At 32.0% G+C, this 25,300-nt stretch overlaps 1 protein-coding gene across 1 annotated transcript in view; it reads right to left on the bottom strand.

Moving 5' to 3' along the window:
- The window catches only part of LOC129219749 (programmed cell death 6-interacting protein-like), a 27,987-nt gene extending 2,804 nt beyond the window's left edge, over positions 1-25,183 (bottom strand). The window contains exons 1-15 of the mRNA XM_054854042.1: positions 24,936-25,183; positions 24,711-24,765; positions 23,010-23,073; positions 20,762-20,895; positions 20,003-20,156; positions 18,915-19,024; positions 17,628-17,744; positions 13,676-13,898; positions 13,023-13,146; positions 7,853-8,030; positions 6,894-7,115; positions 5,680-5,830; positions 4,654-4,802; positions 3,817-3,951; positions 406-568 (exon numbers count right to left, since the gene is read on the bottom strand). Coding sequence (XP_054710017.1) covers positions 406-568; positions 3,817-3,951; positions 4,654-4,802; positions 5,680-5,830; positions 6,894-7,115; positions 7,853-8,030; positions 13,023-13,146; positions 13,676-13,898; positions 17,628-17,744; positions 18,915-19,024; positions 20,003-20,156; positions 20,762-20,895; positions 23,010-23,073; positions 24,711-24,765; positions 24,936-25,141 — 2,185 coding nt within the window. The 5' untranslated portion in view covers positions 25,142-25,183. The remainder of the gene's footprint in view (positions 1-405; positions 569-3,816; positions 3,952-4,653; positions 4,803-5,679; positions 5,831-6,893; positions 7,116-7,852; positions 8,031-13,022; positions 13,147-13,675; positions 13,899-17,627; positions 17,745-18,914; positions 19,025-20,002; positions 20,157-20,761; positions 20,896-23,009; positions 23,074-24,710; positions 24,766-24,935) is intronic.
- Positions 25,184-25,300: the final 117 nt, after the last annotated feature.

The following is a 25,300-nucleotide window of genomic DNA, read 5'->3' as shown; positions in this document are numbered from 1 at the left end:
TTTTATTAGCAATGAGTATTAAAGCACAAATGTTACTATTAGTCATTCACAAATAAATATGTTTCACAATCAAAAGAAAGTGAATTATCCTGCACTTCTGCTTCATGGTTTGCATAACAGCTGCATTTTCGAGAGCCATCTGGTATTTTCTGTTTACTGTGAATAATGATTTTCATTTAAAAGCTTTGAAATAAAATGGAAAGATGAAAAACAGTTTCAAAATTTAATTTGCCTAACAATTTTTATGTTTTGCAAAAAGAAACAGATGGACTGTTTAAACTTTAAACCTATTGTTTACTTCTGAAAAGTTGTGCGGTTTATAGAGAATTGCATTATATAGGTCGGCATTATAAAGGTATTCTACTGTATTCAGTTTAATATTTTACTGATAGAAACACATCTTACTATGATTAGCTGGAGGCGCTAGAGGAGACGGTTGACTTGCTATAGTTACAATATCTTTCTGCATATCCCGACATAGCTCCTCTTTCTCAGTTCGTCGAGCAAAACAAAAGTCGCTAATCTTATTTTGAAAGTTCACCAACACTTCCGTCAAATTATTATAAAACTGCAAAAGAGATGCAATACAGTATCAGGAAGAAAAACTAATATAAATAGACAAAAAACTTATACAACATTTCAAAATATTTCATCACAAAAATATTTAATAATAAAAGGACAATATAAACCCACACTTAAATGATTATAAGCAGTAAAATGTTTGCTAAAATATTTACATAAAGGGAGACTAGGAGTTATAGAAAATTTTTTAATTAGACGTCAAGTTGCTTTTCCTTACAGTTTACTATAATACACAACATTTCATTATTCTAATACTAAACTAACATATTCGGAGAAAGACATACAGGTAGTTATCCAAATAATGGAAACACTTGGAAAAAATTTTGGGAATCACTATTCTGCCGTAAATGTTCTGTTTATAAAGGTGCCCTTCTACCTGTAATCACTCACACTGGTGAATTCGGATGGTGATTGAGTTCTGTGGTCACTTTTGCTGCTGTTGTTTGCTTTTTGGACTTAACAGTCTGCTTCAATATTAGTTGACCTCTTTCATTGAGCTTCTCTTTCCGCCCACTTTTTTGGTTTGCTGAGCTTGTCTTACCGTGCTGTGCATATGCTGTCATGACCTTAGATACTGTACCTCTATAAATGCCAAAAAGTTACGTTGTTTCAGCTACACTTGGTCCAACTAGACGCGCCCCAACAGTTTGACCTCTTTAAAAATTTGAGAGGTCCAACATTTCATGAGCTTGAAAAAAATCCAAGACTTCCAGAATTTCCGTTAAAACCACCATATACTACCAGAATATAAACATTACTATTTATTAAAAAAAAACAGAATCTGGTTTTATTCTTTATTGCTTTCGAAGTGCATTCAAAAATGCCCCTTTTATTTACAGGTGTTTCCATTTTGATAACTACCTGTAGCTACTTTTTATTAACTTATTTTGTTGATATCTCTAGAACAGAGTTTCCCAAACTGTGGTCCGCGAACCCCTTGGGGGTCCGCCGAGCCTTAGCAGGTGGTCAGCCAAAAACTTTGAGAAATTTTTTTTAAACATGTTAAATGCTATTCAAATACTGCTCTTATATTTGTAAACGAGAATTTTCACCTTCTAAGTATGAAGTTGTACTTTGAACACTACTTCCTAACATCTCAAAAGATAGTGCTGTAAGAAAGATCATGCTATCATATAGATACCACACTGTAAATTCCCTAATCACATTGAAAACACGCTTAGAACACTTTGATTCAGAGAAAGTTTTCCAGTTGCCTGAATGTGCGCTAATATGTGTTCCGAATTTGCTCCGTTAAAAAGAAAGTACTGACATGTGCTCTAAAATTATTCCGAATGTGACTCGCTGCTTTCTTTCGTACAAATATTATTTCAACATCTTTCTTTCAATATCAATCAATAGAATCTCTCAATATGATACTACCAGAAATTTGGTTGCAATGAACTGCTGTCGGTTGGTGTCAAAAATGAAGGGAAAAAGGATTGCCTTTCTTTATTAAAGACTGCATTGCAGGCGGCAATTGACAGTTGCCCTTCGATGTCAATTGCACCCGGCTGTAAAATTAACAACAAAATCTGCTGGTATAATCTAAGAAGTGCTCCATAGATGCTGTAAAAAATGATCCAAAACCGTGTTACAAAGTGTTTTAAAAGAAGCGAAATGTCTGTGTTCAAAAAATGAGTGTTAAGAAAAGTGTTCTTGGAAATGTTTTGAAAGCTGTTTCAAAAAGTGCTTCAAAGTGTTCTAAAAAAGGGCACAAGTGTTCAAGTTCAAAACGTGCTTACAAAAAAAAAACGCACAGCTTACTCTTGCAAAACTAAATACCGAAGCTGTCTAGATTCTGAACCTAGTATTTGACTCCAGCAGTCAAAAGTTAAACCTAATACAGTAAAATTGGTTTTTATTGCCAGCTAAACCAACCTCACTCTCCCTATTACTTCAATGTTTAATTTTTAATTTTCATTGTTTTGTTACCAATTGATTTCTGTCTAATCAATTTCATTTTTGAACTTCAAAATTTGTGAATAAAGTCAGGCCTAGTAACCACAAATGATGTCATGCTTTAAGGGGAGAGGGGTTTGGCAAATTGTTTTAGTTTGTGACAAATGAAAGGAGGGGGTAACAACAAAAGGGACATCACACATCTTATTGTGACAAAATGCTTAAGAAAAGCAGCATGACAAGTAACGAGGAGAGTTGGTAAAGTGAAGTATGTCACTTTGTGACACAGTGAAGGGGAGAAAGGGTCAATCATGTGGAACAGATACAAATACAAAAGTGACGACCAGCAACAGGCTCTGGGCCCAGCTAGACTGGTCCTAGTCAATTTACAATCCCCAGTGAAGATCAATGGCCCTCTTAAAACTGTCTACTCCTTTGCTCATTACCACCTCTTCCGGTAAGCTGTTCCAAGGTTCCACTACCCTGCTATAATAATAATTTTTCCTAATATCCATGTTAGCTTGAGATTTTAATAGCTTAAAACAATGACCCCTTGTCCTGTTTTCAGTGCTAAACTTCAGCCCCATAACATCTTTCATTTTAATAAATTTAAGCAACTGAATCATGTCCCCTCGGTCTCTTCTTTGCTCAAGACTGTACATTTTTAGCCTTCTAAGCCTGGAATCATAGTCTAAATGAGAAAGTCCATTTATTAGCCTTGTAGCCCGCCTTTGAACCCTTTCCAATACATTAATATCTTTCATAAGATAAGGAGACCAAAACAGGTGTAACATCATCTAGGTACGCCTCCCAAGAGCTTTTTTAAGGATATTAAACTAAATATTGGGCTACGAAATGGGTCCGTTGGCTATGAAGTTCGGGAAGCCCTGCTCTAGAACTAATGAATGAATAAATTTATAAAAACATTACAAAACTTAAAATAGCAAGATGTTGCATAAAAACATAAAAATGTTTTGGGCACCAAAAAAAAAAACTTTTTCAATTCAGAACATGCTAACTCATGAATGAATCTTTTATAAACGTTCTTTCATTGAAATCTAGTTTGAACCTTTATACAAGGAAACCTGTGTAAGTTGATCCCTTGAGGTGCAGCACTTTAGTATTCAACTTACACACGTTATAATGGTTGATATACATGGTATAGGACTAATTAGGTGCAAAAGAAAATAACTTACAAAGGTGGTCAATTTTACAGATTTTCCTGTAGTAGAAACTATGATTTTTTTCCTTGTACCAATTTGGTCTTATAAAAAAAATATTTTTATTGGTTTTGAAAAATGGTCACAAGAACTACATTTTTAGAAAAGTGCCTACTTTTGATCCTTCCTCTAAGTTGCCTAATAATTCCATATATGCATCGTGTGCAGCAGCCAATTCACTTAGGATTGTATCTCGCCTGCCAGCTGAACCATCTGTTCCCTTCTCTTTTGAAAATTCGTTATTTGCAACCTATAAGGAAAATTTAAAAAATGCAATAGTTTAATGTATATTTGTTCTCAGGAAATTCAACAATAGAAATATTCAGCTAATAGTGATAAGATACTAATTTTACTTCATAAAATTAAATTTAACAAAGCAAAACAAAAAAAAAAAAAATCAAATTTTTTTTTAACTTCATTTATTTATATTTATTTACTTACTTATTTTTTACTTATTTATTTTTATTTAGTCTTTTTTTTTCCATGGTTGTTAAAATGATTCTCAACCTACATTAACGTGTCTAATTTTTTAGATGAGTGAGGAATATTTTATTCCTAGAAATCAGCTTAAAATACTAAAAAAATATGCTTGAAACAATTTGCAATTTTAGCTACGTTTGAGAATATATTGATCAGGTACTAGAAAGTAGTATGGGTATACGGGAAAGTAGGGTTGTTTAGTTCTAGACGGAACTTCTTGTTCTACCAACTAGTTTTGTTTACTTTTTCGTAATTTACCAAGTACCCCATGGTATACCTGTACAATTGGTTGAGAAACACAGTTATAATTCATTTTTGTTGTTCAAAACTATGAGAAATATTGCGTTACTATCTCATTTATAACAGTTGCTTTCATTTATACTTAATTTATAATTTTTAAAAAAATCAGAAGAATTTTTAAATGTTGTACTTGCATGCTGTTGAACAGAATGGAAAAATAATATAAAAATACCTGAATTTTTTGAACTAATTGTTCTTGTCTAGAAATGTTGTCCCTAATGCGCTTTTGAATGGGTCCATATATCTCTCCTAAACTTTCGATAGAGAGTGCTGCTTCATTTACACCTCCTTCGGTTGACAATGCGGATAAGAATTTAGCTTCTAAAACAAACCGAGTTTCAACACATTAAAAATATTAACTCAAAAAGTTCAAAACAAAATAACAAACAATATTTGGCATAAGACAGAATTGGTGAAAAATTGACACTCTATATAAAAGCAATGAAGACCTTACATACAAACTAATTTGGTATTGATTATTTTTATTATTTCAACCAACAAGGTTAAAAGCTGAATAGTTTTATAATGCACTGAGATAAAAATAGCACATGTATACACCTGACAAAAAAACATCATTTTGAAAAAAGCAGAATGCACTCACTGCACACCAACATAAATGGAGTACAATTTTGACCCACTGAACAATCAATCAAATTAAAGTTCAAGTATAATAATTATCAGTTAAAAATAGTTGAAGAAATTACTGAACTTTACATTTGAATAACTCAAACCAATACACAGGGTACTCAACAGCAAAGAATTGAAAGATCTCTGAATTATCCACCCCCCCCCCCCCCTTTTTCTATCTTTCAGTAAAATTGCAATATTATTAATTTGAAAATGTGTACTTAAAAAAAAAAAAAAAAAAAAAAAAAAACATTTTTTTTAATATACAGTTTTGCATACATTATATGATTTTTTTAATAAAATTTTTAAAACCTTTAAATCATATAAAATCTGCAATAATACTAACACATTAGAAATGAATTTCTATAACTGATATTGAAAGCTTTTAATCCTCAATCAATGCATGTTACCCAAATTAAGTTTCATTTTGGAAAAAAAAAAACTAATGTGCATTCTCCTTTTATCACACAATACACTAACCACACTATTAAAAAGGCATGCAAACCAGCATTCATTTTAACCAGTTAGACACATTCAAGATAAAAATATAACATTTGCAGAGCAAACGCACTCATATCAGTAGCAGCACTTTCAAGTTCCCCCATCAAATGTTCACGCTCGGATTTAACACCATCCACTTCACGCATCAAACTCTTCAGCTGATCCACAGATGGACATGATGCTACAGGGTTGCCAGTTGGTATGGTGGATAGAAGTTGATCCTGGAATTAGAAAGTCATAAAACTTGCATTTATATAGTTTTCAAGCTTTTTGGTTAAGATCCCTAACTTTCAGTAAAAGGTTTAATAAAATAAAAGATTTTTTTCCCTCAAGTATGCAAACAGCTGAACTGCCATGGGAAGGTAACACGCATCATCTGCACAAATGAGTTTTTAAGATAATTTCGAAGAAACGCATTTTGGAGTCTATACTAACAATAGGAAAATGTTGCAGTTTGACTTTTTTTTTTTTTTTTTTTGTTCTTTATTTTCAGCAGAAACCAAATAAACAAGCTTGTACAATATGGTTGAAGAACAATAGATGAAAAAAAGATTAAAAATTTGCAGAGACTGTGCTTGATCTTCCCATAGCAGTATAATACTCTCTACAGTACATTCAAGATACAAGAGGAAAAACACATGCATGCAGAAAAACTATTTTTTTTTCAATCTAATTACAGCACAAAGCATGAGAAATAAAACAGAATAACTGAAACACCCAAGGCCAAAAATTACATTGTGCCCAGAAGCATAATACATAATAAAGTTCAAATTTAAATTATATGTTTATTGCTTATAGAAGAACCATGTGAGTTCTTTCTTTCTGACATAATTTAAAAAACAAGTAACACAAAGACATAACTCATTTGTTTTTCCATTTGCGGTGTAGAAATACAAGGGAGCTATTTAAGCACATTTGGAACTAAACATTTATTCCAGTTTAATAAAATTGTGTTTGATTTTTTTTTCTTTTTTTCGAACCTTTTAAACAAACACGAGCAGCACACAGCTTTTTCTCAAAAATGGCATATTTTATTATTTATGCTACGAATAAAAACACTCAAAACCAAAATAAATAAGCTAATTCTTACTGTAAATTTGCCAACATTTTCTTCTAGATAAAAATTGATTTTAGTGCTAAAGTTTGGTTGAAACTATTAACGTTTATGATACATCCAAACAAACAAACAAATTAGACATTCTGATTTTATAAAGATTGGAATTTTGCATAACAATTCTTTACAAAACAAATATGTACAATGTTTTCAGAAACAAAGAATCTTACCTCAGGAAGGCAGAGCAAAACCATCTTGTCTTTATGCTTATTATATTTTTCCTTCACAATACCATCAGCAGACATAGCAGTGGTGATGATTTGAGAGTATTTCTGAAGGTTTGTTTTCAAAGGCTCATTTAGCTTTGCAGATGGTGTTCGCATCCACTGGCTTCCAAATTTTGATCGCAATTCATTATCTGACTCTTCTTCGTCACGCAACATTCGTTCACACTAGAGCAAGTTAAATTTTCAGTTTAAACAAATAATTAACAATATAAAAATTATCAATAACCTGAAAATATGCAGATATACTAAAATTATTAATTTAGTGGCAGTATAACAAATTAAAACAGATACAAAAAACTGGTCAAGAATTTAGAAAATAATCTTTTGCAGCAAGAAAAAAAACTAACCCTTTCAAAAAGTCCTGAATTTAAAATTAGTTGCTTTTGCTTTATATCTTTTTTGAAGAGTGAGGTGTAATTTAGCAAATAAATCAACTCACCGGGAAAGTACAGTTTTTCTTCACTGATTTTTCATGCTTTGGTACACAAAATATAAGGAAAATTTTAATGTATATACTACTGGATATATTTTTATTGTTGGTAACAACATTTTACGTACTATACAATTATCCTTAAGATAATCCCTATATTACTTGCTGGACATTTTAAGCCTTTTTCATGTTATCCAAGGGGGGGGGGGACCGGTGTCACCTAATTCCTTGGAAAACCGGGAGTGTACTGTATAATTACTGTTGAAGCACATGTATTATAATACATCTTACAACAAACACATAACGGCTTTTTGTTGTGGTCGATCTGCCTTGATTAACCTGTGTAAATTTCTACTAATTTTGTTGAACTTCCGCAACTCTATTCAGTAACTTTTAACAATGTGATAGCTATCTCAGTGGAGCTCAACTTTTTCCTATGAGAAAGAAGAATTACTTAACCAAAACTGCATACCTCTTGTAAAATTTCATTATTTCTTTGCAACAATGAAGGCAGCTCATTAAGAAGTCTCTGGATGTATTCCAATCCACCTTTTTCTTGAACAGCAATGGATTTTTCTTTCAAAGATTGAGGTAAACAATTACCAGTGGTATCTTCTAATGCAGCAGGCAAATTTAATGATGCTAGAATACTATCCAGAGAAATTATTGTTCATTTATTTCATGTTTCACACAAATCATAAAACTACAGAAATTATACTTTTATACAAACAGACATTAAAAAACAGTGAAAAATATTTAACGTAAAAATGAAGAAACTGAAAAAACAATTGCATTGAAAGCATTATGCACAGTACAATGAATGGAAGAAAACACTTTGTGTTGGCAAGATTTATAAATTCAATTTCCTAAATTTAGGTGTTTTGATTTTTTTTTTCGCTAAATTTTCAGCTGCACAGACGTAGGTTGAACTTAGTATACTTATTTTTGACTAGAAATTTACATAATTTGCTGAACTTCATGTATGCTCAACATGATTCACCAACCTTGATACACTTAACGTCGAATTCAAAAATTGACCACTAACTTTTAGAGATATTTAAGTCCCTAAAACTTGAGCTCTATTTATCTATCTATCTTTATCTATCCATCTATATTTATCTGTTGAGGGTAAAAAATGTTCAAAACACAAAACTGATTCAGAAAAGAATACAAATTTAGAATACTGAATAGAAAACTGATTTTCTAACAAAAAAAAAGGAAGATATTTTTATTTCAATGTATACAGTAGGGTGGTTCAAAAAAATTTTTTTTTTCATCTAGAGTCCAGGACACCCCTATTTTTTTTAGACTTACTAATAGTATTATGCTGTAAAAACTTTAGCTTCTTACTCAAACTTTAAGAGGGTGCTCAATGACCCCCCAATTTAACATTAGCCGTAGCATAGAAAATTTTTGAATTTAGAAGCATTTAATTTTCCCAGCTGTGTTTTTTTTATCGCAATTTATATGCATATTACTTGTGTATATTACAATATGTAGCAATGTTTTTTCAGTTCAATGTATTTTTTATTCCCCCTCCCCATACTTATGAAGTTTGGAGGAGGGGGTTGAGCACCCTCTTTCAGTTAAAATAGGAAGCTGAAATTCTTCCAGTATATTACTATCCACAAGTCTAAAAATATTGAGGGGTGTCTTGTTATCTGGGAGAAACTTTTTTTTACATGTATTTTTGAACCACCCTAGTGTACAGTCAACTCTCCTGAAGCTGCACAACTTGGAAACAAGCAGTTTGCAGATAGGGCCGATGAGGCCATGTCACCCTATCTGAAACTAGGGGCCCTGCCCTTGAGAGGGCCCGATTCAGAATTGAAGCAGTATAAATTTTATAAGCATAATGGGGTGAAGGTTGATCATTCTGACAAGAGGCCCATTGTGGCTCTCGGCTGGCCTGTTTGAAGATTTCAGAATTTGACAATTACAGGGCATTGATTTATTTACACATGTTGCAATGTATCAGTGCAAAATAATTACCAATATTTTCAAAAAAAACTGTTCAACATTTAAGAAAAAAAAGATACTATCATACTAATATTATAAAGAGAGAGGGCGGATTGTTGTGTGTTTATATGTTCAAGGTAATCTCTGGAACCACCGCACCTATTTGAAAAATTCCTTCACTATATGAAAGGTGCTTTCTTACTGAGCGACATAGGCTATTATTCGAGAAAATCCAATAAATAGTACTTTTTTTATTCCAATTAAGGCCCAAATTTCACATAAAGTCCCGAATATGGGAGTCAAAAATTACTTGCACATATTAATATTATATATCATTGAAAAGGGTAGAATTTTTCGCATTCTAAACAATTTGTTTCAATGCTCTAACTTAATTACGGCTGGAGTAATTTGCGTTTTTAGCTCGAACTTTTTTTAGGCTTAGCTGAAATTTAGGCACTACTTCCTTCATTAAATCTTCAATAAAAACTTAAGGAATTGTCCCACAGTTTTCTTTTTGACACCATTGGAAAAAGCGACATTTTTTACTCCAGATCTCTCTCGACCTATGGTCGTAAAACTTAGCTTCCATCTTCAAAGGAAAAAAAGTTACAAGCGTTTTTAAATCAATTTCGAAAAATGTCATTTTAATTCAGGTTGTCAACCATTTTATTTTCGTGTTTCCATGGTTATGCTTTTTGAATCCATTGTTTATTTCCTTACTTTGCATTTAATTTCAAAAACTTATTTTATTTAATGTTTCCATGGTTACGCTTTTAAAATCCATCTTACGAATTTTAATTTCTTAAAAGTATTTTAATATCTGTCATCATTGTTTGAAAGGGTAATTCTGCATGGTGTTTTTTTTTCCCCTTTTATTTAAGCCTGATTATTGAATATATGTTACTTGACACAAATTTTATTCTCAAGGTAAACCGGGCAAAGCAGCTCTTAATATATAAAGATTTGAAAACTACTGTTAATGTGAGTTCATACTTTTTTGTTTGCTTGGCAAACATTTATTATTGCCAAAGAAAAAACATCCGTTTCACTTGCAAAAGGGCTGGGTTCCAGTAGCGAGGTCGCTTGGTGCGTTAGGCGCTGAGCAGTTCAGTCTAGGATTATTGTATTAAAGCAACTGTAAATGTAATTCATTGCTTTGGCAATTGGTTTTGAAAGAAAAGGAACTTTCAATTTCTTTTTATCCGAGTGAAATGTACGACATTTTCCTTTTTTCTGACGATGATTTTTAAATGGTCCACTGGATGGTTTTTTTTTTTCACTAGACGGATGGATTATGATAGCGTGGTTGCTCTCAAGTCTGGCAATAAACAATAGAGTTGCAGAACTATTTTTACATTTGAAAGATATTATTTGATGTCGTTTTTTGTTTATTTGGCAAATATTTTAAATTGCAGTAAAAACTGCTTCACTAGCTAAATAGAGGCTTAAAGCAACTGCAAATCTAACTTAATGATTTGACAAAAAGTTTTAAATTCCACAGAAACTTTAATAGTTTTTTTTTTTTGAAAAGGTGTGTACGCATTTTATAAAAAGAAAAATGGTCATTTCACATCAGAGGGGGAGGAGGCGTCAATTTTTTTTTATTCAACGTACTTCCATTCAACTTTTAGCACGGGCATCGCTGTGCGGGTACTGCTAGTAATACCTAAAGAAGCAATTCTAACGAGTGTTTTTTCATGTATTTTAATTCATGCTTGCTGTGTATTTTGGCAATTACTAAGCACTTCTTGCTTGCTTGAGGTTTCTGCTAATAATTCATGTTTTTATTTTTTTAGCATCATCATATAATTTTTAGTTCCAAACCTATTGATGCAAACATGTTTAGATTCTGCCTTAAAAAGTATAGATGAATGAAGGGCATACCAAAAAGACGAAATATCCAAATCTCTCATACAGCTATAGTGAAAACTAACTGTAGTTGGATCAAACCTAACCTGGTAGCGCCATAATGCTGTGATTAGGATCTGCATAGCCTTCAAATGCTGCCAGGTTTGATTCGCCCCAACTATAGTATAAAAATAATAATGATAGACTTTAAATATAACGCATATTTAAGTAATTTAAACCCTAAAATGAAAATTGATTTTACCTTTTAAAACTCAAAATTCTTAATTTTATTTCCAACTCAAATTACTACTTAACATTTAATTGTAAATTTTACTGCAAACATTTCAATTCTTGTGTGGATTTTAGATTATTGTAGATTTTAAGATTTGAAAGAGTTGACTGCTTTTCTGAGTTTTATTTTGAATTTGTGTGCTTAAAATTATGTAATTGACACCTTTTCCTTCTATTTGTGATTATTGTTATTTCTTTTTATCTGTCATTATTATTCCATTTCTTACAGGTATTTATTATTTATATTCAAAGAACATTTCTTGTTCACTTTCCTACAGATTTTCAGATACTTTTTATTTAGTTATCGAAAGTGAAAGTCTCTTTCTGTTTCAGCTTTATCCACTTTGTCTTCCTACCAATCAAATTGGTTCATCCTGTCCAGTTAGAGGTATTCTTACTTTATTGTGTACCTGTTAGAACACTGTTAAACATGATTTGTGTTCCTACTGATTCTTTAATAGGTTTTTCACTACTTCTTTGGTTAGTCCTCTTTTTTTTATTTTTCTGCCCCATTGCTTTTGTTATTGTCAATCTTTTTGAAGAGTGATTCCCCACAACCCCAAAATCGATGTCTGCAGCAAGGACGGATACCAAGGAGGGACGATGGGGGCAATCGCTCCTCCCGTCTCTCCTCCCCCAGTGATGAGAGACCCTACATCAGTAATTTTTCCGAATTGAGGTCTTAAAAAGTGCAAGCCATCTTTGATGACGTTAAGGAATGGGGTTTGAATCTCCCTCCCAGAGACTTTTCAGAATGACAATTTCAGGCAATCTTGGGTGATGTTAGGAGAAGCCTGGAGGCCTTCTCTAAGGCATTTTGCAAAGTTTAAGTCTTAAAAATGCGAGTGTAGACATCCCAGAGAGAGTTATCAGGGGGGGATGAGTTCAGTGACTTTCCTCCAGTAATTTTTCGGAACTGAAGAAGTTCCAAAAATTGCAATTTTAGACGACTTTCGATGATATTAGGGATAGGGAGTTTCAAAACATTCCCCCAGAATTATTATGAAAGTGAAGCTATAAAGCGCAATTTAAGAATACTTCTTTCAACCGAAAAGGGAAGTAATAGGTTCGGGGATCTCCTTGGATAGACTTATATAATTCAGGTGTTTTAGAATTTAGATAAAAATGATGCGACAGCTCCCCCCACCTCCCACCCACTCCAAGCATGTGTAAATCAGATGCGCAGCTAGAGGTAAGTTAAAATTCAACCGACCCCTCCTTGAAAAATTTGTGGATCCATCCTTGGCCTGCAATCATTGGCAAAGTTATGATTTCTCTCCCTTTTCTAAGCTGTTGAATTTACTTAAACTAGGATTTTAGGTTTCTCATTTATAGATTTATTATACTAGGATTTTAGGTTTCTCATTTATAGATTTATTATACTAGGATTTTAGGTTTCTCATTTATAGATTTATTATAATTATTATTAACTGCCTGCAAATTGAAATACTTTTTTGTCTATGGCATGATTATGAAAGAAATATAATTGAAAATATTTTATCAGTATTAATTAAATATAATCTTAAATTCAAAAAAAAAATTACCCATTTAGCATTTGTGTTTCACTTAGCATCCTCCCCTTTTCTCCATTGATTATCTCTATTTTTCTGACATCAAAAGCAGACATTGCTTGTTGAACAGCAATTGGAAGCAAGGCACTGAATAGATCTAAAAGAGGGGGAAAACATTTAGTTATACCTATATTACAAAATTTTACTAAAATATGTTAAAATATATACTTCCTCCAGTAAAACTTCTTCCTGATGTTTTATTGAGCATTTTACAAAGCCTGCCATGATTTTAATCATTGTTAGTCAAACACACACACACACACACATATATACACACAAAAAAAACATAAAATATGTAAATAGCAATAAGATTGGCACAGATACATGTTTCTAAATTAAACCAACTTCTTTTTCAGTACATGAAGTGAGCTTATTGATAAAAAGACATGCCACAAAAGCATTTAGTCGGATGTCCTTTTCCTTTTATCCATAAGACCATTATTTTTTATTTAAATCCGTATAATATCGGGACTAGAACGTAAAAGCATAACAATGATATGGAATTTTATTCATAATGTAGATAAGTTAGCAGGTATGATATTTATCTAAGTGAAAGTATATTAAACGGTTACTAATAGCTTGAATTTTTGTAAATATCTGAAGCCAAAAAATAAACAAAAAAATACCTTGAGAATTAGGATTTAATTTCTCAGAAGGAAAAATTGGTTTTGCCAGAGGAGCTTTTCCTATAGGAGGCAATGATTTTGCATCTGGAATGCGTGCATGATAAATGAAGTCATTGTCCTTCTTAGCTTCTTCATAGTTATGATTGATTTTGGCCAAGTAGTCTTTGAAATCCAAATTCAGAATGTTCTTGGATTCTGCAGTTTTCATCAGGTCTGAAGCTTTCTTAAAACAAAATATTTATAAGGTAAAAATAATTAATGACGGGTAATGATAGGAAACATTCATATCATGAGAAATACAACAGATTTTTATTTGATATAGGGGGAAAAACAAGTTCTTACGACATTTTCTTTTTGTAATCAACAGTGCATGTTAATGCGACAGTGTACAGCTACAGAATACTTTTTTTTTCCATGCCAGTGAATTTTAAATGCTGAAATATACAAAAGATTGTCTGCAGTAAGTTATCACCCAAAAGCATGGGTTAAGGCAGAATTACATGCAAAGACCATCTGTATTCCAGACTGATTGGTCCACAGCAAGGACAAAACTGCAGTCTCTGGATGTCATAACCAGGCAATTGACATTTCGCAAACACAAAAAGTATATTTCGGAAATCAAATGAATTTCATTCTCAGCAGAGAAATTTAAAACAGAGTTTATTTTCTACTAGCAGTAATTGCATGGCTTTGCCCGTAGTAGAAAATTCAAAGGTCATTTGGTTTGCCTGTATATTTACAAATATGTAATGGATAATGAATTTCTTACCAATTTGCTATGTTCAGGGATGAGAGCGGTCAGAGAGCAAAAAGGAGGAAATCCAAAAAAATTTCGTAAAAGGGATGATATCTAAAACAAATTCGTGAAAGGGATGATAGCCAAAACCCCAACAAAACAGAACCTGGAAACCATGATATTCAAAATTTTAACAACAAATGGTCAATTTACCAGTTTTAAAGGTAATACGTATTTAATTAAGTATAAGTAATAATTTTGTACAATTTGCTGCATTGTACCATTTCTTGCAAGAGTAAGATTCCTAAATAAATCTACAGTTTGAAAAAGAGGCAACAATTTCTAACCCATGAGTCCTTGAACAAAGAGTTGGGAGATTGATTGTTGGGGGAGCCCGAGATCAATCTTGGCTGTATCACACAATAGTGTCAACATTTCATTTTTTTTTTAGAGAAAAATACATTTTTATCATTAAAAAATTTGAGTTCATAGTGTTAAATGAGTGAGAACATAAATTTTAAAACTAGGTCTGTTTGTTAAGTAAAAATTTACAACAGAGAGAAAAATCTAAAATTTCTTTATGTGGTACAACATACTTTTTATAGTAAGAATTGAAAATAAATATATATGCGTATAAACGATTGGTTATCTTTTTCCTTGCATTGGAACCCAAAATTTGTTTTTAAAAACTTACTAATACAATTTCGGAATCAAAAGAACAACTTGCAGCTGCCTCATTTAATCATGAAATCTCAAAATCTTTAATAGGCTGTAAAGCCTGAACCATTTGAGATTCACCATAAATATTTTTACACTTTCATAAATACACAAAAAAAGTAACCATGCCAAGTTTCAATAAATTCGAGACTGTGGGTGCTAAGCTATGATTTTTTAATTGATTTTTGCATTTTTTCTAAAATAAATTAAAGAAATAAAAATATTTTTGAAATGATGAATAAAATAAGCAGATATGAGGTAGCATATAATGAAAAACCACCCGACATTTTAAAATAATTGAAATACTTGCAGGATGCAAAAAGATGGAAATCTCAAGGGAGGCATGCAACTTCCGGCGCAGCACGTGATTTAACGTCGTTGGCATGATTCCAAAACATACGTTTTTGGCAGATATCGCGGAGGATGAAGATTCGAGGAGGGAAATGAAAAGAATAAGAAATTGGGGACCGAAAATTTTTAAAAATCGTATTTTTTTTCCGATTTTTGAGAAAAATAAGGCCTGGAAAGAGGCAAAAAAGAGGAGGAAAAGGAGGAAAGGTTTTAAAAACCAACAGAAAAAGCCGGAATTCCGGCTAAAGCCGGAAAAATCTCATGCTTGTATGTTAATTTGCTTCCCCATGTTACGGTTTCACATTATGACAATTTGGTAATTTACTTGTCCATGTTATGAGAATCTGCTCGGTAAAATATTTTAAAGACTAGAATAGAAAAAGAACAAAAATCGAATTTTTGAAAAATCGCTTTGAGGTGCTCACCCCTATGCTACAAAGTAATTCTGTGCCAAATTTCATGAAAATCAGCCGAATGGTCTAGGCACTATGCGTGTAACAGACATACAGAAATCTAGACATCCAGAGACTCAGACTTTCAGCTTTATTATTAGTTAAGGTAACAAACATTCCAAAGTCAGCTCAGTAAAGGATTTTCAAAAAAAAAAAACTTTCTTTTTCAAACTAAATTAACATTTAAATTGCATGACAAAACTGTTCAACAGAAAAATGCTTCTGAAATGAATACATATTCCAAACTATTTACAAAAAAAAACATATACACTAAACACTAGCAGAAACACTAACAAAAAAAACATTTTGGCTAGGATTCAGGGATGGAGAACCAGCCACCTCCTCGAGTTTGTGCAAATTTACCAGTCATGTAAAATTTGAAAGGCAGTGGGTATGAACTTACAATCACGCTAGCAAAACATACAAATCATTACTTTTTAAATAAGAGAAAACCTTAATATTTTGTATTATCATACATAATGGTTCCTTATATTGGAATATATGGAAATAAAAAGCCATAATTTTATATTCTGGAAATAAAGTGCTGATATATGCATAAAATTATCCCACTCGTTCAAATAGATTGAGCAATTGCCGAAATTCAAAATTTAATGTTAAATTTTCAACAAAACAATCTGTGAAACAAGACAAAAGTTGCATGAAATTGAAGAAAAAAAAATCTGCCAAATTGATTAGTATGAAATATTCCACATCACTGATTTATATGAAAAGTTTCATTAAATAATGAAACTAAAGTATGAGGAGCAAAAATAGCTGCAGCAATTTCAGCAATGGGAAAACAGGGGTATATTCCACATCATAATAGTTCTTTTAAAAAATAATTTTGGATAAATTTTTGGATTGATAACTTTGAAAATTTATTTTTTCCCTTTTTGTAAAATTGAGCTGTATGTTATTGAGTTTTCACCATACTGGTTTAGTGATTTCTAAAAAATGTGGAATGTAGCCTAGAAATTGGGACACTTGACCCCCCCCCCCCCCACGCCAATTAAAATTTCCATTTTTAAGAAATAACATGAAAAAAATCCATTTATTTAGGATTTTCAATTTTTATTTTCGTGAAATAAATCTGCTAAAAATCATTTTTCAATTAAACTTTAATCTTTAACTTGGAAAAAGACGGGGAAAGCACCTTTACTTTTGAAAATGAGACCCCCCCCCCCTTTGTTTAAGCTGCCTATGAACAAAACCTATATTCTACTTGAATGGGCTTGACTTAGAGAAATATAATGTAAATAAGCATAAAATATTTTCATGTTGAATGAGATATTAAAATATAAAATCTGATATAATAGTAGAGGAAAATCGGGTGGAATGGGACAGAGCTGCAGTTTTGTCAAAATAAATGAGAAAAAAAAAAGTTTCTAGCTTGTTCAGTAGATGTAGCAGTTTTAGATTCTTGCTACATCTACTGGATCAACTAAAAATATTTTTCCACTTTTTTATTTCTGCACAAATGTAGCGTTGTCCCATTCCTCCAGCCCCCTTCCCCACATTGCGTCAAACTCTCCTCTCAATGATATAATTTAATTTTTGATTACAAATGTGAGATTATTACTTGATGCACTGTGAAATCTGGTTAAAAATATACTATTAGAAGCAAGAGTGGCATAATTTTAGGTTCGACTATGTACCGGTGCACCTACTACATATAACCAAAATCAAGTTTTCTTACCTGCAGACGAGCTATTTCTTCCCCAAAATCCTTCTTTGACTTGCAAACTAGAGATTGATAGTATTCAGCTAAAGCTTGGAACCCAGCTTGTTTTCCTGAAACTACAGTTATCCAATCCTGAAATTTCAATGAAAAATATTCCTGTTGTAGATTATCTCACTGTAAAATTAAAACTCAGATGCAAAAACATAAATAAATAATGAAGAAAAAATAACACCAAAGCAGTCAAAAACACTATCTAAAACAGGGGTGTTTTAGGGAGTGCTGATCACAAAATAATCAAAATAATTTCTAGTAGATCTGCCAAAGTTATCAGAATTATGCGAATCTACTATACCATGCATAGTAGATTTATGTTATCACTCCTTTTTATTACAATCTCAAGCACTTTTCCCAAAACTTAAAAAAAAATATTTTACATCTGGATATTAAGTTCTACATGGGAAAATGTGAAAATAATATAACGCAAATTATATACTTTTTTTTTTTTTTCCCAAATACAAATATCACCTGAAATGGGAAAAAAAATTAAAAATAATTTCCTTAATAAAGTTATTCATGTACAGTACCAAAAGGAAAACCATAGAATTAAAATATGAATAACTTATTCTTCATCTACCTACTTTCTCTGCTGTATTTTTAAAATATTCAAGGGAGGGATCATGGCACTGACAGCGCTGTAATTCTTTTATTTATATATCTATATTTTGGGGGGAGGGGAGATTGTTTTCATGGAGATTTTTTACTTTTTTGGGGTGGGGGGGGGGGGGCTCTCATTATTGGAAGGAGGAGGTTTTTGTGGCATTTGGGGAGGAGTGCCATTGCTCTTGAGGGAGTTGGGCACCCTTATAACATTTAATGCTTTTGTTAAAAGATCAATGCAGTTTTTAATTAATCTTAAGATCACTACACCATACATGTTTTCATCTTTCAATGCATTTTTATAACTATTTAATTTTGTTTTTTAGCACAAGTTTGGGTAGACAATTTAACTGGCCAATATTTTGGAGTCGAAGCTTGACTCACAGGTTCCAAAACAAAAGTTTCATTTTTTTTTCAAAAAGTATTAATTTACACATAAAATGCGAGTACTTGCAAGCCCTGTATTAGAATGTAAATTTTAATTCAAAGAATATAAGAAAACAGCACAAAAACGCTCTACACATAGTAATTAAGAAATTAGTTGCATTCAAAAATTACATTCACCTTTCTTTCTTAAAACTTTCATAATATAGTAATATTGTTGGGGAAGGAAAAAAAATTTAATATTTTTAATATAGTGCATACCTTCTCCCACAGATGATGGACAGATTCTTTCTGCATTAATTTTAAAGCATCTGAATACAGCTCTTCAGCCCGAGAAGCAACTTTAGCAATAATACCGTCTTTCATATTATCTATAAGAAGCAAATCAGACAGTAAGCAAAATTTTTAAGATAAAACAAACACTTTGCTTAAGAGAGTGAGCATTAGTGCCTAAGAATTTTTTCCCTTTAACACAAAATAAAAAAATTAATAGCAATGGTAAATACTGTAAATAAGTGTGTCAAAACAATCAAAACTATAGTGCAAGACGCTTTCATCAGGGTAGAGGAGGAAGGAAGAAGTAAGGATACATTTCAGGTATAAATGTAGGACAGTTAAAAAAGAATTAGAATAAAAGAGGAACAATGCACTACATAAAGAATCAGTTGTCCCAAAGTTAGTCTTAAACTATCATGGGAAAGTTTGAACTTTTCTTGGCTGATTGTTACAGGAACATAGGGTGAGAATATTTTATCTTACACGCTATGAATTGCACTCTATTATAAAAACACCCAAAGACTTATTTCAAGGAATATTTTGAATTTTACTTCTTCTTTCTTATTTACAAGCAGTTTTAGCTTAAGAACAAAATTTTGATTTCAAAAAGGATCCAATAACATTTTATGTGTTTGATAGAGAGGGAGGTTCAAAACTCGTTCTTATGTAACACTGCAATACTTACCTAAATGCTTTCAATGACGTAAAATATTTCCAAAAATTCAACTGTTTGAGCCAAGGGTATATAATGTGCTCCAAAAGTATGCTTAGACATTAGTGCGTAAAATGTTACTGTTTGCCGAATCAGAGTTTACACAGCATAAATTCATCAGGAATTATCAATTTCAAGAGGCAATAATCAACAGGAGATCAATGTTTCAAGTCTATTTTCTGAGAAGAAGCTATTGCTAGTGAAAATATAATGACAAAACCAGAAAAATGGTGTACATGATAGGATAAGGTTATAATGTTGGTATATTTTTCAGTACAGGAATACTTTTCAAAGTTAAAACATCAATTATCATTTAAAAGACAAATAATAAGTTTTTCTCAAACCAATAAACATAACAAACCTGATGTAGCTTTGAAGAAAAAACTTTCCTGGGCTTGAGCAAGCATCAGAGCAGCCAAAGCAGAAAGGGTATCTGCCCGAAGGTCAGGAGTAGGATCTTCAATAGATGGAGTGGAAACAACGGTTTTTAAGTGGTGGAAAGATCCACTAGACATCTAAAAAAAATTTTAATTTGCAACATAACCCTAAATGCTGAACTGATTGTGACCTCAGCACAAAATTCAAAAAGTTACAAAATTAAAGTTTTAAGATTGTTCCACATTTTAGCAATTAAAGCCTTTAATCAAAATCACTTACATTTTAATTGCACATTCTCTTTACTAGTAATGCAAGGACAAGTATGCCTGCCTATATTTTGTAAGGGCTGAGACCATTCATTAACTTTTTAATGAAATTTAGCATAAAACTTGTTCTAAGTACAAATAGAATCTTGAAATTCAAAAAAGTAGAAATTTATTCGTGCAGCTTCTATTAAGAGTGAAGAAAAATATGATTGAGGTCCAAAGAGTATAAATTTATTTTAGGGAATCATAATGCAAGAAAAAACAAGTCAATTTTAAACTAACAGTTTAAAGAACTTCATAAAAGATATACAATACAAACAGATGTAAATATCTTTAAAGTTCACTCAACCTTAACAATTGTTGTGTATGTAAAATTTCTTACTGTACATGAAAAGATTTTTTTCTCATTTTTTTCCTTACTATATATGAAAAGATTTTTTTCATACTTTTTAATATTTTGCAAATTAAAACATTACCTGAAAATACTTGGCAGCTAATTTCAAACCTTCATCATTCTTTGTATCACTAATGTGACTGCAAGCTACTTGACTTTGCATGGCTGCAATGTTGAATAAGATACAGGCCTTCTCATATGCTAACGCTGTAAGAGCTGCAAACAAAAGTGAAAATAATGTACCTAGTAACCTTTGTGTTAAAAAGCGTAAAAATAAAAAACAAGTAAAACAATTAATATATCTGCATCTTTCCATACTCCATGGTAATGCTTCTCCTAGGTCTCAGAATTTGAAAAGCCTCAGTTAATGCACTAGAAAGTCAATTAGTAAAAAAGCTTCAAAAGGATTACGATCAGATTTAAAAATGGGCAGAAAAAAAGTAGTATATCTTTGTTCTTTTCGGAAATATCAAGTGCTTCATTTCGGTCATAGAAATAAGCATGTCAGTTATTATTTACATGGATCCACCATTAGCAAAACAGAAAAAGTAATTGATTTGAGGGTCTTAATTATTCAGGACTCCAGGTTTAGTTCGCAATGCATTTATAGGTGGCTGCAGAAAACAAATACGACGATCAGCAACAGGCTCTTGGCCCAGCTATGCTGGTCCTAGTCAATTTATTAGTCCCCAATGAAGATCGATGGCCCTCTTAAAGCTATCCACCCCCTTGCTCATTACCACCTCTTCCGGTAAGCTGTTCCAAGTGCCCACAACCCTACTAAAGTAGTAGTTTATCCTTATTTCCAGGTTAGCCTGAGATTTGAATAGCTTAAAACAATGACCCCTCGTCCTGCTTTCTGTGCAAAAATTTAATCCATTAACATCTTTCATTTTGATAAATTTAAATAACTGAATCATGTCCCCCTGACTCTCCTTTGTTCCAGGCTATACATATTAAGCCTATTAAGTCTGGTATCATAATCTAAATCTGTAAGTCCCCTTACTAGTCTAGTTACATTCACACAACCACATAACATTTTCTTTCATAAGATGAAAAACAGACAGTGAAAATCAATTTTCAATCAATAATTAGATTTTTTGGGACAACCTATAAATCAGTGGCGGCAATCGGGGGAGGGGGGAGCAACTGCCCTCCTCTAACTATTTTGGGGCAAATATTTATTTTTTTATCCAATTTAAAAACCAAAACTAGAAATTATTTTAAAAAAAAGGCAGAATGTCAAAATTTTTAGAACATAATTATTTGTTTTACTTTGTATATCTAGTAACAAAGCATTATTTAGCACAAGCAGTAACTTTTAGTTCATGTATTCATTGTTTAGATATTATTAAATCAATAGTTTTGCTTAAAAACAAGGTTATACTTGTTAAATAAAATTATTACCAAATATTTGCGATACCTCAAAATTCTTTGGGATAAATAATGTTAATCTTACCTCATTTGGAGGATGCTGTTCAGTTTTGGTCTCTTATCTTAAGAAAGATATTAATATATAGACAAGGGTTCAAAGGTGAGCTACAAGGCTAATAAATGAACTTTCTCATTTAGACTATGATTCCAGGCTTAGAATGCTAAAAATGTACAGTCTTGAGCAAAGAAGAGACCGAGGAGACATGATTCAGTTGTTTAAATTTATTAAAATGAAAGATGTTATGGGGCTACAGTTTAGCACTGAAAACAGGACAAGGAGTCATTATTTTAAGCTATTAAAATCTCAGGCTAACATGGATATTAGGAAAAATTATTATTTTAGCAGGGTAGTAGAATCTTGGAACAGCTTACCAGAAGAAGTGGTAATGAGCAAGGGAGTAGATATTTTTAAGAGGGTCATTGATCTTCACTGGGGATTGTAAATTGACTAGGACCAGCCTAGCTGGGCCCAGAGCCTGTTAGTGGTCGTCACTTTTGTATTGTTTTTTATTGTATGTCTAAGTGTTTGTTCAGAGAAAGTTACTGTGCACAAAATTCATCAAAATCTTCATAAAAAAAGTTAGTTAAGTCGCTAGATTTGAATCAATTATCACTTATCTGCAGTCAAAACTAGCCCTAGCAAAATTTTGTACTACTTTATCTCACTCTCTCTTTTTTCTTTTCTTTCTGTTTTTCTTTTTTTCCGCTAAAAGTTTTATGGCTTTTTTTTTTTTTTTTTTTTGCGCCCCCCTCCCCACTTTTCAGTCCCAATCACCGCCTCTGCTATAAATTCATCAGATTTGTCTAACTACTGCAACATAAATTCAAAATTCAGTGGCTGAAGAGAAATGGAACTTATGGAAAAGATACTTCTGACACTTCAAATAACTACTTACTCAAACTTGCTGAACCCAAAAAGAAACTTCCTTTGTCAAAAGCATCTTTCCACTTAAACTGAACCTTAAAAACAAATGCAAAATATTAATAAAGTTGTAAGTAATTCAAATCTTAAATTTAATAAAATAAAAGAAGAGGTTAATTTCAAGAAGAAATCATAAATGCATGGTGATAGTAAAATACAAATTGTTCTACAATCGCCTACTTTTTTGAACAAAAGACTTTTAAAATTTGGCTAATTTACTGGCTCTAACAATCGGAAATCCTTAGCGTTGGCCTTGATAAATATATTCTGATGCGGCATTTCCAAATATAACTGAAGCAGTTTTCCATTAGACAAATAAAACAAAAAAAAAAAAAAAAAAATAGATAACAAAAAATAACTAAAATATAGCACAAAAATTAAAATGAGCACAAAGCTACCAAAATAAAACCATCAAAACTAGCTTAACACAACAAACCAATTAGGCTCATCCTCAACAGTTTATCTAGGGGTGGATCTACTAGCCAATACTACAAAGATCAACTCAGAAAGAGGGATCCACAAAGACCTATTGAAGACTATAACCTAAATAAGAGGAAAGTGCCCCTAAAGGAAGCCCCCCCCCCCCCGGGACCACCAAGAGCCAAGGCGAGCAAGCCCTTTATTAGTTTGGTCGCCAGCCCCCTCTCCACCATAAAACTTGTTACATTAATGCTACTCCTATACAGAGGCGGGCCTCCACAAGGGTTTCTAACGGGCCCCTACTTTCTGACTAGGCTGACATGGCCTCTCATCAGTCCTGCCAACTCCCTGCTGAAATTTCAATAACACCCCTCTTTAACAATAAATTACACTTTTAGTACATCAAAAACTATTATCATTGTTGGCCCTTTCTGTGCTACAAAATGTATTCAACATCAGTCCTAGGCTTAAAAGTTTGTAGTCTTCCTGTCACTCATGTATTTTCCAACATGTATTTCCCCTAATAACATTACGGAACTTTATCAATATAGTTAAAGTTAATGGTTTTAACAAGGAAAAATATTAATCTAACATATGATCAACAATATTGTTTGGAGATGACATAATTAGATATCATGTTTGTTGCATAAAGTTAGAACATTAATTAAATGTTTAATGATAATTCCTGATGAAACTTTATCTGGCATAGCATCAGAAACTGTTGGCGCTATAAGCAATAAATTATTTCAACAAATAAAACCAGAGGCTCTATAGTGCAAGGGTGAAAACAGCAAGTCAATTAAGTGGATTAAACATTTCAAACTTACTTCCTCTGACCTTATCCTCAAGTATTTAAAAATTGCCAGCTTAAAAGTTTACTTGAACAGCACAAAACCTGATGCACAACTTTCAGGAGGAGGGGCTAGCATCCCCAAGACTCTCTAATCTCTTTATCAATTTTGAAATAAGAGAAGCAGCTTCAAAAGTTTTTTCAAAAAAACAGAAGTTTTATTCATGATGGAAGACTCTCCTATTCATAAATTTTCATTAACAATAGGTTAACTCATGTAGATTTGATTTCTTCACACAATTATCATTTAACAACGAAAAATGTTGAGAATTTTCAAGCAGATTGCTTACAGCACAATGACTGTTTCAAAAAAGTAATTAACATCATTTTCTTTAGTTTTTCAAAAAAAAATAGCTTGACCTGAAAATGCAAAACAAAATTAATTTAATAAAATCAGTACCATACCTGAAAATCAACAGTTGGGCATTTAGTGTCTAAAAAATTCAGCTGATCGTAATATCTAGAGATAAAACAAATTAATAAAATTAAAAGGTATATTTTTGCATTCATAAGTTATAACATCAGAAGAGTAAAGTTTATAGGATCTTAAGGACAATGAAAAAGTACATTTTTCTTTAATACTAATCAAAAATATCTTTAAAAAGTAAGTTGTTGACATTTGACAAGTACCTATACATAACATCCAAGGAACTTTCGTGCTTGTCTAAAGTCCTCCATGTAGAATTCATTCGTAATTTATTTAATTCATTTAAGGCATCATCGTAACTAACAGGTTCGTCAGCAGCAACACAAAAGCTAGAAAAAGCACTTTTCAATGGTTTAACTAAGTCAATTTCAGACGTTTTCTTAAGCGGAATCGCAATGAAACTCGCCATGATTTTCAATTTATTTTAAGCGATTGCAGTACAGTTTGCAAACAGTAGCACTGCTTTTTGAATCCGCACACAACAAAAGTCACGAGTTAATTATTCAAGCAAAACTCTTTGAACAAAAGTGTATGCTGAAAATTTTCATTCACGAAGTCCGATATTTGG

Source organism: Uloborus diversus, chromosome 4 (assembly GCF_026930045.1).
Source record: "Uloborus diversus isolate 005 chromosome 4, Udiv.v.3.1, whole genome shotgun sequence".
NCBI lineage: Eukaryota > Metazoa > Arthropoda > Arachnida > Araneae > Uloboridae > Uloborus > Uloborus diversus.
The sequence above is the reverse complement of the archived record's forward strand: the minus strand, read 5'-3'. Positions and strand labels throughout refer to the sequence as shown.